Here is a 20,256-nt window from a genome sequence, read left to right as displayed (position 1 = left end):
ATGGTGACTTTATATGCCCTGGGAGACAGTAGTCAGTCCCAGGGTATGGAGTCTATGGCAGGGTGTCACTATGACACCCCTGTGTCACTGCACGGAGGGTGCTGTGTAACACACATAGTAAAAACACATGAGACCCTATGGAGTAAAGGACCCCATAGCCCATAAAACACGTTAACAGTCAAAGGAACACCATAAATCATACCCAAGAGTGGGAGAAAAAAAGATTCTCACTCTTGGCAGGAGAAAAAACAAACTACAGAAATCCAGCAAAGCTGCTGGGGGACTCACTAGGTTAGGAAATTCAGCCTAAAAAGAGAATTCTCCCTAAGAATGATCAAGGCCCTAACAAACAAAAAAACACGAGAATTTTGGACACTCGTTAACAACACAAACCATCACTCCAATTCTCAAATGATAAACTCGGTCTCTGAAGATAGCTGGACCACCCACTTCTCGCAACTGTTAGAGTCCCCTGCGCCCCCCACTGAGAGAACAAAACGATTTACTGATGCGACTTGGGTTGACCTCTCAGACAAAGAAGATATAAAAAAAGTCATCTCTAAACTGAAATTGTCACAAGCACCTGGGCCTGACGGTCTAGCAAACTCTGACCTAAAGCAACATCCTGACGCCTGGTCAACCGTCCTGAGCATGATATTCAAAGACTGCAAAGAACACAAGATAATCCCCACCTCTTGGACTCAAGCAGTCATTGTCCCAATCTTCAAAAAAGGCATCAGAGAAGATCCTTCCAACTATCGACCCATAGCATTGCTGGACGTCATCGGCAAAGTTTTTGGAACAATCCTGTTGACCCACTTCCAGAACTGGGCACGATCTTTGCCGGCCATGGACCCTCTTCAAACGGGATTCCAGAAGAACGCAAGCACCGGTGCCAACATAATGATCCTAAACATTCTTAAAGAAAAAGTTTTGCTAGGTGCTCTACAAATCTTCTTTGCCTTTGTGGATCTATCTCAGGCCTTCGACAGAGTTGACAGGCAAAAACTGTGGAACAAACTGAAGAAGTGGAACTGCCCCAATGAAATTCTCGAACCGATTATTGCCCTTCACTCAAACACCAGTGTGTGAGTTCGATTGAACCACCAAGGGTTATTCTCTAACCACAAACCATCTCATCGCGGGGTTAAACAAGGGTGTCCATTGGCTCCAGCACTCTTCATCTCTTTCCTTGGTGAGTTCAAAGACTCGCAAGAGTCGATCTGATAATTTCCACCGAAAATCGGAAATACAAGGGTCATCAGACTTTTATACGCCGACGACCTAATCATCTTGGATCACACACAGGTGGGCCTTCAACGCCTACTCGACAACCTAGCCCACTACACAAAGGAGAATAATCTTGAGATCAACTCGACAACCTAGCCCACTACACAAAGGAGAATAATCTTGAGATCAATAAATCGAAAACAAAAATACTGATTCTCCAGAAGCAGGGGAACAAAAAGAAAGAGACCCTAAAATGGTACCTTGACCAGTCCAAAATCGAAATCGTGTCAACATTCAAATACTTGGGAGCTGAAATTGACAGCTCGAAAAGAGGTGTGAGCATGCAGAAAACCCTGTGGACAAAGACCAAAAACCTAACTGCTCAAATGCGGGCAGTCGACAGAAAATACGGCAAATATAGCCTACTGCCAGCCATCCAGTACTACAAGTCTAAAGTAATTCCATCACTAACGTATGGCATGGACGCAACCCCTGCAATCCCATCCACTCTATGGACTTAATTGGAAGGCTTCATTTGGAGAGCAGTTTTAGGCCTACCTAAATCCACAGCCGTTGCAGCAATAAGACGTGAACTAGGTCTACTCTCCCTAGAGGCAGTGGTAGCCCAGAGTACCATCCAACTCTTCAGAAAAATCCAGAACCCAGAGAGCCTAGAAATATACCACATGATTGCAGTGGAAATCGCTAAAGGGACCCACACATTTCTAAACGACTGGGCCAATACTCAAAAGCTCACACTGCAAGAAATATCGTGCTCTGAAGAAAAACTAATCCAAAATCCATTAAGAATAAAAGCAAAAATGAAATGGCTCGACTGGATAAAAACCAACGAGAAAGCAGTCTTGAATAAACTTCTAGCCCACTTACCACCAGTCTTCAACAAACTCAAAGAGCCAATGGGATCCTGCACAAAATACCCCTGTAACGGCTAATGAAAACCCTACTGAAAGCTCGCTTAAACCTCCTAACGACCCAAGAAATCTTAGCAATTCATAGAGCGTCCGAAGAAAAATCATGTAGACTTTGTAAAGATCCACAATCTACAGAATCAATCAGGCACCTCTTGATGGTTTGCCCGACAGTAGACCAAGAAAGAAAAGCTTTCCTCGGCTCCCTGTTTATAACCTGTTATGTCGTTGTCGAAAACATTTGGTGGAATCGTCTTATTACAGGAGCCCAAACTAGGTGGCTAATAGCAGCGACCAAACTTCTAACCATCGCCTTGGAGAAGGCCTCCCAAAACCTACAGGAGTAGCTTACGGAAATAGCCATCTCAACCAAAAGACGAGGATGATACCAGGACTATTCCTCTGCCTGAAGTCTTTTCTTTCTTTTGCAAAATCCTGTTCTTCTTGGTCTACGTTGAGAACGCATAGTAAAAACACTAAACACTCCTCTTCAATGAACAAAACGTCTTTGTAAAAATCTAAACAGATTAAATGCAGATAAATAAAAAAAATAAAAATAAACACCAGAGATCTCCCCTTCTCACACACTGTACTGTGTGGAAGGAGAGATTAAGAGTGGCTCAGATTAAGTCCTCTTCCCTTTCCAACCCTTTTCACTGTGTAATCCCAAGAATACATGATACCTGGTTACCGCTGTGTCATAGCGCAGAGGTGGCAGAGTTCATTACTTGATACTCCTAGAAACTTGTTGTAGATTCAGAGGTTTCAGACCTGGAATTGTTTTCTAAACTCTACCTGGGACCAAGAAAATGGAGTCCTTTTCTTGCACTCACAGCAAACCTTGAACACTACTCACTGGTATGTCTCTGGACTGCCAGAAATCCAACCATTCTGTCTTAGCTACCCATAACTAACTATTGTACAAATGTAGCTTTCCTGAGTCGTTGTCCTCATTTTGTGAGGGAATGCTCGAACTCTATTGTTGGCAGAGTTCTCGCCAAGCAAAATCCTAGCCTAGTGACACAGCATCCCTCTGAGGAGAGTTCTTGGTGCCGATTGAAATTCACCCTTTAGACTGTCTCCTCATGCAGGCTGTGGAAACTCTTCCTAAGCACTGTCTGGCACAGGTGAACAGAGAGCCACTCCTAGCAGGGATCGCACTAAATGCTAAAAGCTAGCGTGGCATCTCAGGTGTGTGTGAGAGAACAAGGCCTTGTTTATTGTCTCAGAGATTGTTGCAGAAAATAGTCCAAGCTCACGCAGAACACTTTACATGCCAATTCTACTCCAGCTCACTAGACGTGAGCAGTTCTTGTGAACAATGACACCACATAGCAGATCCCATTGTCTTAACTTTCCCAAACATGGAGTGCACAATGATAATTTACGGAAGTTGCTTGTGTAGCTTGTGCTTGCCTACTGACCTTTTAGATAAAGTGGGGGGAAAGTTGAAGCTTGAGTCCAAGAGTCTCGGACAGTGTTCTCTCCCTCCCGCTTTAAACACATCTGACCTCCAATTAAAATGCTTTTTAGGCCTCACAAATGAAGCATCACCAAAACTGTTCTCAAGGCAAGCCCAGCACTTTAGCGCTCTCATAGGTAGAATAGCTACTTAACCCTCAACAAATTCTTGCATGAGTTACTGCAGTCCTTTCTGAAATCCAGCAGAAGGGCATATACATGGAGCCCTTTGGGTGAAGGATTTGCTGGTCCAAGAGTTCAGGATGATTTGTAGTTATAGAATTGTCACACAAGTTTTACACAGACTTTCTGGAGGGCTTACACCCAATCAGCGTCCAAACTCCTCCCTTCATCTTGGAATGGGGAACTCTGTTGTCTCCAAGCAAATCAGTTGAGGAAAATCCCCAAACCTCCATGTACACAACCCAACCCTATTGAATGCCGCTCCTAAGGGCCAAACATCTTCCCACCTTAGGGATGATTATGTCCTGATCTATTCCTGGACCCGATGATCCTGAACATTAAAATATCAAGCACTTGACATCCAGGTGCTTTACATAGCACAACATCTTTTCCAGGCAAAACCATGGCCTCTTCAAGCTGAAGTTCTCTTGTTGGCAACAATAAAAGGAAACTAGGGTGGTTGGGAGAGCTGGGAACCACTGTCCAAAAATAATTAGATGCTTGGGTACGCCTGCTATTAAAAAAACCTTCACTAGACCCTAACAACCCGTCAAATTACAGACCTATCACAAAAGTTCAATTTTTACTGAAAATCCTGGATCGTGCAGCATATCTCCAGATTCAGCATTACCTGGAATCTGACAACTTACTAGGACTAAGACAATCAGGCTTTAGACCAAGACATGGGACTGGGACTGTGCTCTTTAACTTGAAGATACAAATTCAGACCCTAAAAGACAAGGGCAACTCAGCTTTACTTCTACTACTTGACCTATCAGTGGCATTTGACCTGGTAAAACATAAAATCTTATGCAAACATCCGTCATCTGCCGCACACTTCTCTGACCAAGCCAACACTTGGCTAGAATCATTCCTCAGTAACAGATCCATGAGGGTCTTCGCAGCATCAGCCTTACCCAAGCCAGTGACCTGCAGGGTTCCTCAGGGATCTTGTGTTTCCCCAACTCGCTACAAAGTGTTCACTGGGAGTCCCGTATGCCAACTACGCGGATGATACCCAGATACTCATCCCTATTACTGGTGATTACATTGTAGATAGTAAAACTCAACGACATCTACAGTACCATACCAACTTGGATGGCAAAGCACGGGCTATGTCTGAACGATGATAAGACCGAACTGCTCCTCCTTGGGTCAACAGCCAAATTGAATAAGTTAGGTACTTCATTCACATCATTCAATATCGATGGCAATATTATTAAAGTAGCCAACGATGTGAAAACCTTAGGAATTTATATTGATTCCACTCTCAACCTTCTTCCACGGCTTATTACGGCCTGCCTCCCCTACTTGCCGACAAATAAGTGCATCTCAGTAGTTAGAGCGTTAGTCTTATCAATCTAATCAAAGCTTGATTATTGCAATGCATTATACCTGGGCACTTCTCAACAAAATGTAAGTTATGCAAAATAACGCCAATTGAGCGGCCTGCAACATCCCAGAAAAACAGCATATCACTGCATCTAGACAAAATATAAAATGGCTAAACATGAAACAAATAATTGATATAAAATCGCTCTCACCCACAAGTGCCTCTACAACCAAGCACACATGTACTTGGGTGAATACTGTCTCACGTTGCGCCTCATCGCGACCTACCTACTAGATCTGCTCAGTCACATCGTGTCACTATCCCACGCTCTAACCAACAACCTGCTGAGGCGGTCAGTGTCCCAGTCTTAGCTGCTATGATATGGAATGTATTCCCGGTATCGATAGGAGAGGAACATTCCTTCTCCCTATTTTGCACTAAGACCAAAAACTGACTACGCAAGCATGATTCTATCTAGCCCACCCATGCTACAATCTCAGTCCCATTAACTCCAGCGAGTTTTTAATGACGTCAGTATCACTTCCGGCTGTATATATAGTACTTCTGCATTGTGTCTCTTGTTTATCTGCATTACTCTAAACTCTTGCAGTAACTTCTGTCTTTTGACTACTTCCTATTCATGCTCATTTGATGTAGCCATGTTGACCATTGCATTTGCTATTAATGTATCTACCATGCTTTGGGTCCGGCCTTAGGTCTCTTGATTTATCTGCAAAACTCTAAGTACCTTATGTCATACAATCTACTCCTGTACATTTGATGTAGATCATGACCATTACTTATGTTATTACTGTATCTTCTTGCATGTGTAACCTGTATGATTAGCGCCAGATGCCTCAGGGCTTGGCTGCGCTTTACAAATAATTAAAATACAAATACAAATGATTCAGCTACTATGAACTGCCTGTTGCTTTTACAGAAAGTACTATACAAACATGTCAGACATACATTGATCACATTGAAGGATATGGAATATGAAATATTTACAGGTCAATCCCTCCGTCTTCCTCAGTTAAAGCTTAATTCCAGGAACCGATTTCATACGTATATTATTTTAAACAACGAACATACTATGTTCTGTGTTGTGAACAGTCTACTGCATTTCTGCACCCTTTAGTTTGATATTTTTTGGACTACAACTACCATGAGCACCATCCAGCATAGCCAATTGTGCCAGGTCATGGGAGTATGTATGTGATTTCATCGAAAATATTTCGCCTAATGGATATTTCACTGAATCGATTTCACTGAAAAACAAAATCTACTCTTTACTTTTTCTATCTTATTTTTAAATAATGCCCACCCTAACTTATACCCTTACCCCACCTATTATGCATTACACATATACCATTTCCCGAACCATTTTCGGTGAAATAAATTAGGTGAAATCTCATTAGGTGAAATGGTATTCAAAGAAATCTACGGTAACGGTCATGGGAGTCATAGTCCAGAACATTTGGAAAGCTGCAGGTTGCAGACCCCTGTTGAACTGCGTTCCTGCCCACTCACTGAGCCCAGAGTCTTGCAGGTGTAAAAAATAAAAGTACAAAATGAAAAAGCCTTACCAGTGAGGCAAACACATATTTCTGGTCTTTTTCCTGGAGAAACACAAGAGTGTCGGAAAGGAGGACAGCCTGAACCTCTGCAAATAAAGGAAAGACACTTTGATGTATTTGCACCAATAGGTAGTGTGGCATTGCAAGTACTCTGAATCATTCCACTTACCAATCCACAATGAACATATCTGTTTTTGTAATGGATCATTCCAGTGAATTGCAACTGAATACATCCCCTATTTGAAGTGATGTAATGTGACGGCCTCTTGCAAAGAATGACTATGATTATGGAGCTTTCTGTATGCTGAATAATCATCATTTGGTTGACAGTCACTACACAAGTAGGCAGTTTCAAATGAAGCACATAGGCTGCCGAGTACTCTATTCCATGTCGTAATGAAACGTGAGGCAGTAGTTGCCGACAGAATAAAGCACTCGGGTCCTTTTGTCAATTGTATTTCCAGAGTTATTGTACCTGATCTCTGGAACAGACTAATGAATGGAATATAGCTATCCTTAGTACTTGCTTTGGTGAGATTTTGAATGGTTATTTTTGATAAATTGAAATCTGTTGAAAGTGAAGGGGGGAGGGGCATGTTACAACTAATATGTGGGAATGTCCAATAAAGGAGGTAGAATTGTTTGTCATGTTCCCCTACTTTATTTCTCCTGTTTTCATGAAGTAGATGGTTTAACTGTGTATTTTGCGGTCTCTTGAAAGATTACATTTGACTTGGTTTATATTCAGTTCTTTTATATATTTACGATGAAACATCACCATTTTAGGTACTTGCAGTAGAACAAAGGAATCAGTTATTTTATGTATGGTTTTATGATTAATTGTAATGTCTCTTCCTTTCTTGTTTAATAAGTGTTAATTTGTTTTGCTGTTCCTTATTAATATTACACTGTTGGTGTAAGGAATAATTTGTACCATAAACACAACAAACAGACAAAAAAATCACATACTTGAGAATCTTTTCAGTCATCTGTGCTACATACCCTATCAAGCATAATACAGTAGTATTCTCAAAATATAAACTATTTCAACATACGTTTTCATTTTGTAATGAAGAATCTTTAATAACACACGGATAACTGCTGAAAAATACAATATAATATTCTACTGCATGCTAACTTGGTGTGGTCAAAACTATTCTCATTATTAATTTCAATTACGATATTTGCATAGGAGGCAAAGTAATGGAAAAGGTTGGGTGTGCGTATATAAACTGGGTGATATTTAAATAGAAGAAAGTAATGTACATTACTTATGAAATGTTATTGAAAATGAAAGTAAGAACACAATACATTCTTTGGATTGAGTCAAATAATATACTCTCCAAAGCCAACGGGAATTAGAGCTGAATTTGGTGAGTAGGAAGAAGGAGCTGGACACGTTGAGGACATGATACCTTTCTTAAATGAACATATAAGAAAATAGCCTACCTTTCCCCTTTACTAAAGGGATCACTCTGCCTTTCCAAATTAACTAAAGGTGCTCGTCTGTCATCAGGAAGTCAAAAAGTATATCATGTCCTCAGCTGCAAACCTTATTCTACCTGACCCTACCACTAATATGAATAACACAAAATAGGCCAAGACAATGTCTCACTTCTATTGGTCGTACTTCTTGCCAGCGGCTCTCTTTAAGGCTGCTTCTTACCTACTGTCGTTATTGATACACAAATATGTTTGTTTAGAATATAGGGTTCTTTAAGTTATCTTCCCCGATAGTCTCTTGATGTTTCCTTCATAAGCTCCTGTAGCGTCATCCCATATACTTGTGGGCCTTTCACTCTTTTTAATGCATGTACTCATACGTCCTGTTCCCTTTCCTCCCATCCTTGTGGGGCGTCCCCAAACATACGGACGGTACTGGAACCTTTGGCAGTGAAAAATTGAGCTTCCCCTCTAAATTTAGTATAGCTGGCGGGGATGCATCCTCATGCGTGGAATGCCCCACCGAGGCCCGACCTGTCAGGACTGGCTGGGTTAATAACAGGAAGAGTAACAGGATTAACAGAGCTGGCTGGGTTAGTTGTGCTTTCAGAGCTGGCTGGGTTAGTAACAGGAAGAGTTTGTACATAGAATTAACATTGTGCTTGCCCAAGTCAAGATGGAGAGAGAGAAACAATCTGATTGGTTAAAGGAACAATGATATATGTTTGGTTTGCCTGATTGGTGGAAAGGACAATGGGTTTGATTCTTGGGAGGTGAGCAAGATTCTAAACTGCCTTTCATCCATAGAAATTCAGTGGCTGGTTGTACATTAGTTAAGCTCCTTAAGTAAGGCCCTTTCAGAGTTCAGAAAATGTACCAAAGTAGTAAGAATATCGTTTGCTGATCCTGTATGAACAAGAAGACATCAGGTGGGATCGTTCTTTTAAAGATTTTAAGATTTTCACAGTGAACTTTCATTTTCTTTTATAAGAAAACTTAAAGAGTTAACAAGTTTCAAAATTATTTGAGAAAAGAGACATTTACAGTTAAGTTACTATAAGGAAACAAGCTTGAAGATTGTGCCTTAAAGTTTAAAGTTTATTAACTGCGTGTAATGTACTTCAAGACTGTTTAATGTGTGCGCGAGTTCGCGTGTCGTCGTTTACGTGTTTTTGGAAGCGCGCGGGTATTCAGAGCGATAGAGAGCGTGCCCAAATGAATTGCGCGAGTGAATTTTAGCTTGTGTACATTTTTAACGTGAAAAACGTTTCATAAGAAAACGCGTGGTGGGTTGCGATAGAGCGCGAGTCCATTCTAATTAAGCGCGAGTTGTTTTAAAGCACAAACTATTTTACGTGAATTACGTTTCGTTTCTCTGCGTGTTCGGTAGCGATAGAGCGCGAGTCCATTTTAACTAGCGCGTGTTATTTTTATCGCGTTTACGTATTTTTTCGCACGTGCGTGTTTTGTTAAGAATCGCGTGTGTATTTTAAACGCGAGGACAATTCTTCACGTCTTCTGATTTCACGTGTTTAACGCACACGCGTATCAAGCAAGAAACTATACGTTTTTATGTCTAAATAAGGAAACAATTCACACGCGGAAGGAAAGCAGCATTCCAGAAAGTTAAAGAGAATTTATTTAATGTAATTTATGCAAATGGAATTCAATACTTCAGAGAAAGACTGCATTTTATAAAAGCATTGAAAACTACATAGAGTGAAAAGAACTTTAAATCAAGAAGAATATCTAAGTCTGTAAGGTGTTTGCAAGGGCCATCACTTTAGGATTCTAAAGAGACTTGAGTGGCTTGAACTATATGCACTAAACAAGATATTATTTACAAGATATTCCACACAGATTATTAGCCTCTAAGTCTTTTACTGAGGTTTAAGAGGTAAAGAGTTTAGAGTTTGTTTAGAATAATTTTAAAAAAGAAGTTTATATTATCATATAAGTAACCAGGTGTATTTGTTTACTACAGATACCAGAGCCTACCAGAAGATTGCAGGGCTGCAGTGTCTCCGTTGTTATTTTCTCCAAATTCCCCTTTCCCTTTCTTGGGGTTTTCAGCTCAGCTTATACTTAAAGGTTGAGAGGTGAACTCCTGGTGAGGGTCTGTGGGGACAGCATCAGCTCCTGTGGAATTCAGTCAAGCCGGACCCTGACACCACCCTCCGGTGCCTCACCTCAGTCCCATTTTCCGAACAGACGGTGTCAGACCTGGCAGTCAGCGCAGAGAATTCTTTTTAGCTTCCTGCATGCTCCCAGTTGGTTTTTCAATTCCGATTTCACTTCCCTTCGATACTTCACTCCCCCCGGCGCATGTCAGCTGCAGAAGGATTCACAAGATGTGCCTCTTGCGACTGCTCGTTCCCGGCCTCGGACCCCCATGCACTCTGTCTTCTGTGTTTGGGGCCTGACCACCGCTGGGACTCATGTGCGGCCTGCAGTGCTCTCGGTCACAGGGCATTGAAGAATCGTTTGTCGCAGTGCAGGGAGATCTTCCACACTTCTACTCTGCCCCACCTTAAGGACTTTGTCTCTGATCTCTTGTCAAGACAAGGTAGACCCTCTGTTCAGCATGGCTCCACAAGGGAGATACTCCTTCCCTGTGATTCCCACGGACCGGGGTTCCTCGCATTCAGGTTCTCGCAGGCCTGAGGCCTTTAAGGCTACCGGCTCACAAGCTGGGGGTACATAGGGGTTCTTCTGGGTGATCCAGGGATAGACCTGAGGCCTTGGTATATGCCATTGATAACGCACTTATACACAAGTGTTTCAAGGTTGCTTGGAGAGGCGACTGACCGTGAGGGAGTTGGAGGTGGATGAGCGAAGAGCTCGGGAAGGAAGATATTTAGGAAGCGAGAGTTGAAGGTATTGAGGCCTCAGCCCCCAGAAGGCCTTGTGGACAATGCGGAGGGTTTTTAACTTAATCCTTGCAGCAGAGATTTCGGTCCTGGAGAGATACGATCCCTGGGCTTGATGCCAAGTACACGTCTTGCAGTCCTGTTCTGGATGAGATGTAGAGGCGGAGAGTAGAGGCAGGCAGATTTAAAAAGAAGCTGTTGCAGTAGTCCAGCCTAGAGAGAACCAGAGCTCTGGAGACTGTGTGCTTCTGGCCCCTAGGGGCCCTATCAGGCTGTCCACGGAAGGACGATCAGGCTCGCCCTCTTCTTCTGCCCCAGGGTGTAAGGGATCGTCGAGTGCCACCTCCAAGAGTTGTTCCTCGGCTAGATCCAGCACGGTTACCGGCACAGGTGCAGAGGGCTCCCAGCATATGGGGTTCGCTCCGAGGCCGTCACCCAGGGCGTTGACTACCAGCCGTGCGGCTGAGGGCTCAGCACCTACAAGAGGGATCTCTGAGGTCGACACCTCTGCTTCGGGCGCAAAGACCCAAGCTGTACCCTACAGTGTCAGAGACCTCTCCTGGCTCAGAGCGTTCGCGCACTCCCTCCAGGGCATGGCACAAGGTTTCAAAATGGCATAGCAGCACATGGCAGTGCCTGCCAGGCAGGTGCCCATCTTGGATCCGGCTCAGGTCCCGCCCGTGCTTTCGCCCATCGAGTGGGCTTTTCAGGATGATTCCAGCCCCCTACCCTCTGAAAATGGCAGCAGATCCTACAGTGCAGGCTTTTGGTCCCCTCAGGGGTACATCTACCCATCACAGACTTACAGCTACGCGCACCAGATGCCTCAGTGCTTTGACCAGGAGCAGAGGCCCAGTGCCTCGGAGAGCAGGGCCCCTAGGGAGCCGGCAGATAGTGAGGACTGCTTCTTCGAACGCTTCCTCTTCCTCATGCCATCCCCGTCAAATGAAGGGGCTTCTGAAGGACAGTGTGAAGAAGGCCATTCCCCAGACGGTGCCATCTCGGCCTCCCCTTCTCCTGGGCATTCCTCTCGTTCAGTCAGTGATTCTGGTGCCGGTCCCTGCTCCAGTGCAGTCCCGACTGGTCGTACCGACTCCCCCCACCTCCTCCTGTACCACCTGTAGACGAGGCGCCTCCAGCTCCACCCGTTGGCCAACTGGGATCAGGAGACAGGGTCCCAGTCAGACAGGATCCCAATTCCACAGCTCCTTTTGCTCGATCTTCGCTGGTGGCTGATGGATAGCAATGTTTCAGGGAGAGCCCCCTTCGCGCATCCAGAGCCGTCAGTGGAGGCGACGACATTCTCTTTTGGGCTGGGGGCTACTTTGAAGGGCTATGTGATTCATGGAGCATTGTCCAGGACGGATGCCCTCCTATATATCAATCTGCTCGAGATCGGGCCAGTGGTCCTGCCCCTCAAGGCATTTTGGCCCATAATCAGGGACAAGTCAGTTCTGGTCAGGACGGATAATTCTATCACAATGTTTTACCTGAACAAGCAGGGTGGCAGTCCCCCCCACCCCCACATATGGCATGAGGCGATTTCGAACTGGGAATGGTCCCTTATGGAGAGGATCTGGATTTTGGCAGTTCACCTACCGGAGGTCAACAATGCAGGAGCGGACCAGCTGAGTCGCTTGGGGTTCAGCACCAACGAGTGGGAGTGGCACAACAACTCCTTGTTACCCCTGTTGCAGCGTTGGGGGTTCACAGACCTGGATTTGTTTGCATCCTCTCGGAATGCCAAGTGCCCCCAGTTTGCATCATGGGCAGGTAGGTCTGAACTAGGCAGGTCTCTGGGAGATGCCTTCTGGATCTGTTGGAACGGCCGCAGGTGTTATGGTTCCCATCCACCCCTCTGGTCCAACAGACTCTCTGAAAGTTCAGGGCATCATGGGTTGCAGCCTCATCCTGGTTGTCCCCTATTGGTCTTCGAGACCCTGGTTTTCAGATCTGCTGCAATTGTGCTCCCAGGTTCCAGTCCATCTTTTGATCCCCAGCAGGGGCTTCCTGACACAGCAGGGCAGGCAGTGGAGCATCTGGACCCAGCCAAACTGGACTTGCCGGCTTGGTTCCTGATCAACTAAGGCTTCAGTACGCTCAATTTTCAGATGACAACTGGGACATCATTCAGCAGGCTAGGTGGCCCTCGACTCGTTTCCAGTTGAAGAGCAAATGGACTAGGTCCCAATGCTACAAAAGGTGGGAAAGAAAGAACTGTATTTTTGAGATATACAGGGGCGATTGGAACATTAAAATTTGAAGAAACTGTATACTTTCTGAGGGAGAGTGAAACCCTTGCAGAAGATGGTTTTTGATTTGCTAAAAAGGATTTGAGACTATCTACATGAACTTTAAAGTCTGAGAATAAGTCAACTGCAGTTGGGCTAGGCAGAAGTCCAAACCGGGGTTATTGAACAAGCCTCCATTTTCTTTTGAATAGGGTACTTTTTCTAAAGTGGCAGGGCCAGTCCGGATTAGTTAAGAAGAGTTATTTTGGACTTGACGAGCACCCTTAGTTTTTACTTTTTAGGTAGGGAACTTCCTTCATAGAAACAGGGCAAGTTAGGTGTTTGTCTTTAAAAAAAAAAAAAGATAACTCTTGAACCATGACCTCACGTAGTCCTTCTGATTCACCACAAGTGTCAGTTTTGTAGAAGTTTGTGGAACTGTCCAAAAGTCGGTGGCAGAGGGTTTAAATGTTACTTATAAGATTTTTTTCTTTTCATGCTGCTTGACTATAATAACAAGGCTCCAAATTCACATGCTCAGTCACGCAGAAATCATTCTCTATTTTACCAATCCATCTAATTAAAGCAGTATTTTCATTGACATCATCATGGAATGGTAGGACATCCTGATAATGCTGCCATTGTCTGTTTATAAAATCTGTAATGTTTCTATTCAGTGTGGTTTTACTTGTGTGTGACAACTTTGAACTAAAGCATGCAACAATACATTATAGTGAATGAATCACTGCAATCTATTATAGGAAAACATATTCACATACTGATACAAAGCTTGGGAACAAAAACGGGTTGATATTTTCATTTTTAGGATGTTTATTTTTATATTTGGAGAAGAAAAAAATAAATCACCAAATCGAAAGATACAAACATCTCTTAAGTATGATGCACTTTACCTGTACCATAAAAAAACAATGTATGTGGCTTTTAGGAATACAAACCGTACATAGAAAAAGCTTCAACAAATGTGAAGTTACATTTTATGGTGCAGTGAGAAAACTGCATGAAAAATTTGAAATGCAAAATGCTATTTGGTTAGGTCAAACTGAAAAATAATGCAATCTTGATTAACAAAACTTTACAAAAATGTAAACCATCAATTATAGTAATAGTAGAATTAGGCAAGAGAACAGTACTACTCAGTTACCACAACTGAGTAAAAATAAAATGCTATTTGGAATTGCATTTAAAGCACGGCCAGACAAAGTGCAATAAAGAGCAATAAAGTCAATTGGTAACCCCGAAATGGCATTTTTGCAGTTTAAAGAAAACATTTTCTGGGGCAAATTTTGTTTTTGTGAGAGGCGGGGGAGGGGGGGTTGTTAAAAAAAAAAAAAATCCCTCTTTACATTTACAAGGCCATAAGAATTTACGTTGTTCGTGCCCATTTTTATCGGACATTGGAACTTGCAAAAGAGTTTTCAGATAAAAAATACAATTAGACAGTCTTAGCAGAACAATGAAGAAGAGCCAGGGGGCCTCATTCCGAGACCAGCAGTAACCCTGCCGGTGCTACCGTCGGGTTGTGCCGGACTCACAATTATTTACCGGTGCTGGACCTCCCGGTGCCACCAGCTCATTCTGAGTCCGGCCACCAGGAAGTCAGGCGCTTGCATATTTGTTAATCCCCATTCCCATAGAGTCCTATTGGACTCTATGGGCATGGGGACACGGGAGTACCGGCACCGTTGCTAACAGTGCCGGTGCTCCTGTGAAAAGAGTTTGCCTACCGTGACCGTTGTGTCCGGCAGGGTCAGCCCTGTCGTGCACAGCAGCCTCGGCATGCAAGACTTGTAGTTTGCCGGTCCGGAAAAAAGGGTGCTGGTGACCTTATCGGCACCCTTGTTTCCGGACCGGCAAACTTCAGTGTCTTTAAAGAAATACAAGATAGGGGCAGACTTATTTTCATGTCTGTATTCGAACACGGATTATGAAAAGATGGAAGGCCTCCCCTATTCACCAACTCAGCACTATCGCCAAATTAGGAGATACAAAGCAGCTGCGAGGCCTGGCTCTTAAACAACTGCCTTAACTAATTTACATGCATGGATCTTATATGTAGATGAGCATTAATAGGAAAGGAATGAAAGATGCTCAATAATCTATCAACCCATTGTAGGACTGTACTTCCTGTAAAAAACAGAAAAAATAGGTTAGCTTTGGATCCCCCTACAGTGCATGTAAGGAGGTTAAGCTCTGGGAGAAAATGAATGGGAAATGGCACAAATCTATGATATGATAAGTCATTTAAAACACACCTGTACAGTGTTTCGGGGCGCGACAAGACAAAAAAGGGACAGAGGGAGGCCAAGACAAACATTTTACTAGGCATTGTGTCACAGACATAGTGAGTTGAGCACACATGACAGCAGTCACAGGTCTGAATCCCTGCAGGGCTGACACCACCAACCTTTCAGGTTAATAGATTTGGAATTAACATCGCCAAGTATTACAGCTTTTGAAATTGAGGGGGAATGTGGATTTGAACAAAAAAAAATAATCAAACGTGATATTATGATTACAATACACTCAGAAGTATATCTTTCTTTTAACAGTGGTTAAAATCCACCTCAACACAAGTTACTTTATCAAAATGTCTTGGATTTGGTTTGTAAAGTTAAAGGAAAGTATCCCGAGTAGGTGAGTTAGTATACAAGTACATTTACCAGTTCAAGAGACTGGAGCTCAAGATGACCTAGAACCTGTGACATTGACAATGATGTGAAATCTTCACACACAAGCATTTCCTAAATACAGCACTTTGGGCAGATTCCTTCGGCTTCTATGCACTGTAATAACCAAGGGTATTACCCAATTTAACAATGTTGGAAGGATGAAGGACTGAAATGACGATGAGGTGGTATTTGAACTCGTGAATTACAAACTGGCCCAATTTGAGAATAATGCTAATGAGCAATGAAACTTAAAACATTCAGAATATTTTGAGCTCTGAACTTTGCTATAGCACAACTTCATTATTGAACTTGATGCATTGTTTGGTCTAGTATACATTTCTGCATAGGTTGTATTAGACACATTTCTTTCAATAAAGCTATTTGGCGGACTCCTTCATATTGAAATAACTTAATGGCTATATATGAGAAGGCCTACTTAGTTAGCTCCCAGTTTGAGGAATAACGTCTGCAGTTTAATTACAATTTCTTGTTTAAGAACTTAACCTGTGTCTTAGAAACAAGTTGGGAAATTTGAAAACATTGCAAGAACCCTTTACACATGCATTCCTGTGCCAATACTGTCTACAATGGTTTTGGAAGCAGGGTGGCATTATAATCATACACACATTCTCCAAGGACTTTGCCCCCATATCCTGGCTGATTCAAGGAGAAATGAATAGTTACTCACCGGAGGAGCAGATCCATTAAGGATCAGATCATGCAAAATGACATTACAAAATAGACGAAAGTGCAACCTACCCTAACAGAAAAATGGGGATTACAATGACCAGAGGGCCATTATCCATGTGGATCCTGTACATGCTGTGACCAGACAAAAAAGACAACAGAAATAGACCTTGGTCTGAGTACCCTATGGAAACAAAAGGCTCTAACTAATTGCAACTCAAAATGTGTAGTATACATGATCTGGTGCCCCTGTAAAAAACTATATATAGGGAAAACAGAAAGAAAGGTCAAGACCCGGATCACAGAGCAAAAAAGGTGCATCAAAAAGAGAATGCACTCAGCACCAATGGTCGGACACTTTATAGAAAACATACATAAGGTTGAAGAATTAAGGTGGTCCATAATCTATCAGGTAAAGACCAGTAATGATACTAATTTGGATCGTAAAAAACTGGCGTTGAAAGAGAAAGAATTCATTTTCCTAGCTAACAGTACAGACCTGGGATTAAATGAAAGAGTTGAATAAACTGGAACATTGTGAGATCTGTTTTTTATGACCTAGTGATAACCTAGTCCATACCATATAGTTAAACTGGAGCTATGGGTAGATCAAACCTATTTCACTCATTTAAGAAGTCACTTGGTAGGAGAATGTGTAACATCCGATAAACAGTGTCATTTGTGAGCTAATTCGTGTAAAAGAGACAAGTGTTAGTCACTTTACTCAGAAGACTTTAAATCTGATGCCTCACAACGTGTAGTAGATGAAGAAACCTAAGAACCAACAAGCCTAGATGGCTGAAAAATGATGCCATGTCAAACAATTAGCAGACGAGGAAATCCAGGAGCTAGCACCTTAGTAAGGAGGATTGAGGATCATGGCAAATACCCTATTGTCGATTAGAAACACAAATCGGGTGCAGCGACAAGAGAATCTAAGTAAAATGGATATTTATTTATTTTTTTTATTTGTTTGGCTGATATTCAACCTTTCAAATATTTAATATAAAACAAACACAATAGAACACAAGAAGAAAATAAGTTATTTTGAATCTAACAACATATAACAACTTAAAATTCAATACATTTCATCTTTAACATACAAAGCAAAATGAAATTGTCTAATACCTCCTTATATTTGCAACAATTTCATCTAATAGAGGATAGTAGTTATGAATTTAACTAAAGCGATTAGAATCGCTGGGCGTTCACTATTGATTAGTAGGCCCCAAATTTCATCCTCAGAACGAGAGCAGTAAAGCTGTAGGGAATTTTTAAAATATATTTGCCGTAGTGTTTCTAATGTAGAGCAAGACACTACTAAATGTTTAAGGGTTTCAATACAGTTGTTGTCACTACAATACCGACACCATTGGTTTTGCATTTGGTTCTTATCACGTCTGGATAGAATTTCATGTGTGGGAAGAAGATTAAAGCGTATTCTCATCATCTGAGCTCGTACAAAGTGTGAGGGACATTGTTGTAAATATTTTTCCATTATACCCACTTTTTTGGGATAAAAGATGGTCCAGGAGAAATCAACTAAGTTTTTGCAAAGATCTTGGGTCAAAATCCAATCATGTAAGAGCAAAATTTTTTTCGCTTTGATTGGATTTGAGATTAACATCTGCAAAGAGATATTAGCTTCAATAAGTGTGTTAATTACATTTTGAAGCCAAGCTTTTGGAAATCTGTCAACAGATGTTAGCAAATAGTGCGCTAGAGTGTTTAACACATTTTTCTCAGAATATTGGATATTTAAATAAATTAGAGACATACCGCTAGTAAGAAATGTATATATGGTGAAATTAACACAATCAAAGCACAGATCGCCATTTAGATAACATATTGAAGAGAAGTTGGTGGCCGCAGTGAGTTGGACGAGGATTGCTGGAGCTGTGGGTTTGTCCGCGACTGATGGAGCCGTGACAATCTTGAGACTATTTTTTCTGGCCGTAGTTGCGGAAAAGCAGGGTCGCTGTTGTCTGCACAGGGGGCCGAAGGCGCATTGTACATTGGTGCTTGGTATATAAAAAAAAAAGTACCTCCCACCAGCTAAAAGACTCACGTGACGTAACGGTTCCGTGGTACCGGAAGAACCTTTTTAAAAACAGGACATGAAGCCCGGCAAAGGAAGAACGCGAATGCCGTACCGAGGGAAGGAAGGCACGTTTAGGACCCGGTAAGAAAAAATAGGTAAGAGACTACACCGCGGTATAATAGAAATGAAATTGGGCGGCTAGGAAATAGAAGGGCTGCGACCTCGGGAGGGGGAGAAAGTTTTGTTGCATCTTCAACCCAATAGAAAGCAAATAGAACATTTTTGTCCTTTTGATATTTTTGATGTCCCCTGTTTTTCATAGTGAATCAGCCAGTGTAGTGGCAACAATAATACGTTTGAGACGTGTATTTTCCGATTCATAGGAGAAGCTGTAGTCCACAGCCCAGCTAGAGGCAGGGAATAACACCCGGTTTGGGAACTGTGAACTGCTAAAAGACAATAAAAGGTAAAAATTGTAATGAAATTTAGATAATGTAACAGCAGTGCGTACATGTCGCCTGTAGTGAATAGGATATGTTTTTTCTGATCCGCATAACTTATAGTTTGTTATGTTTACTAGTACTACTGCTGATCAGCCAAAGCAGCCGAGTCAGTAACAACATAGAGACTTGTGCCCTTTCATCTAGAGGAAGAATGACCGTTCATAGCCCTGCGAAACGAAGGGGACAACACCCAGTCTTGGAGTAGTCCAAAGACGGTAAGGGTTGATTGGTTTTAGGGTGCCCGCCTTTAAGTAGAAATGAATTAGATGGACATTAAAATTAAGGCCTCGGCTGAATATATATAAATGCAACTATACTAAGAATCTGAGCCCGAATATTTTGGTATATGTCCTCTGTAGGCCCCAGAAGATTGGGAAAGGTGTAATAACTGGAAGAAGAGGAGAGCTCCTGAGAATTTATAATTGGAGAAAGTGGAATAGCTGCAACCATGCAACTCAAACATGTACATCTGGGTAAGAAGACAAGTTTTAGTTCTGGGTAATGAGGAAGGTAGATCTCCTGAGTAATAGATCAATTTCAACCTAGGACTCTATGACATCATTGAGGCATAATGGGATTTTGCCAAGTTGAGTTCTGGCGTGTCAATATATGGTGTTTAATGCATAATGACTAGTAGGTGACCTTATAAGAGGGAACTGAATAGTGATAAGAGAGACAGAAATATTAATGAGACTGAATCATGTGAAGCCTGTTACCTGTACCAAGAGTGGGAACGTCATTGATAGATGTTTAGGAGGAGACTGCAAGTTATTTATTCCCTCCTACTGTGAAGTTACACATAGTGAGTTGTATGTAATATAATATACAACGTGGATGTATCGAACAATAAAAGTCGATTGTCCTTTACTTGTTTCCCACAGATATCCATTTGGTGTCTTAGCTTGAAGATAGGAACAAAACAAGGGACTAGATGCGTATCCCTGAATGGTCCAAGAAGACAACAGACTATTGTTTATCACAAATGAATGTGGTTTTTACACCTGATGAATTTCCGATAAACAATTACTAACAGTTAAAGGAAAGAAACATGTTGGGATTATGGTTGAAAGTAATGTGA

General features: G+C 42.2%; 1 protein-coding gene across 10 annotated transcripts in view; it reads right to left on the bottom strand.

Annotated features, from left to right (window-relative positions):
• AKAP13 (A-kinase anchoring protein 13) overlaps nt 1-20,256 on the bottom strand; it is a 1,883,770-nt gene that overhangs the window by 164,186 nt on the left and 1,699,328 nt on the right. For all 10 annotated transcript variants that reach the window (XM_069624282.1, XM_069624281.1, XM_069624277.1 and 7 more), the window contains one exon: nt 6,723-6,799. In XM_069624282.1, coding sequence (XP_069480383.1) covers nt 6,723-6,799 — 77 coding nt within the window. The remainder of the gene's footprint in view (nt 1-6,722; nt 6,800-20,256) is intronic.

This window comes from Ambystoma mexicanum, chromosome 11 (assembly GCF_040938575.1).
Source record: "Ambystoma mexicanum isolate Mex_15411 chromosome 11, UKY_AmexF1_1, whole genome shotgun sequence".
In the NCBI taxonomy this organism is placed as follows: Eukaryota; Metazoa; Chordata; class Amphibia; order Caudata; family Ambystomatidae; genus Ambystoma; species Ambystoma mexicanum.
The sequence above is the reverse complement of the archived record's forward strand: the minus strand, read 5'-3'. Positions and strand labels throughout refer to the sequence as shown.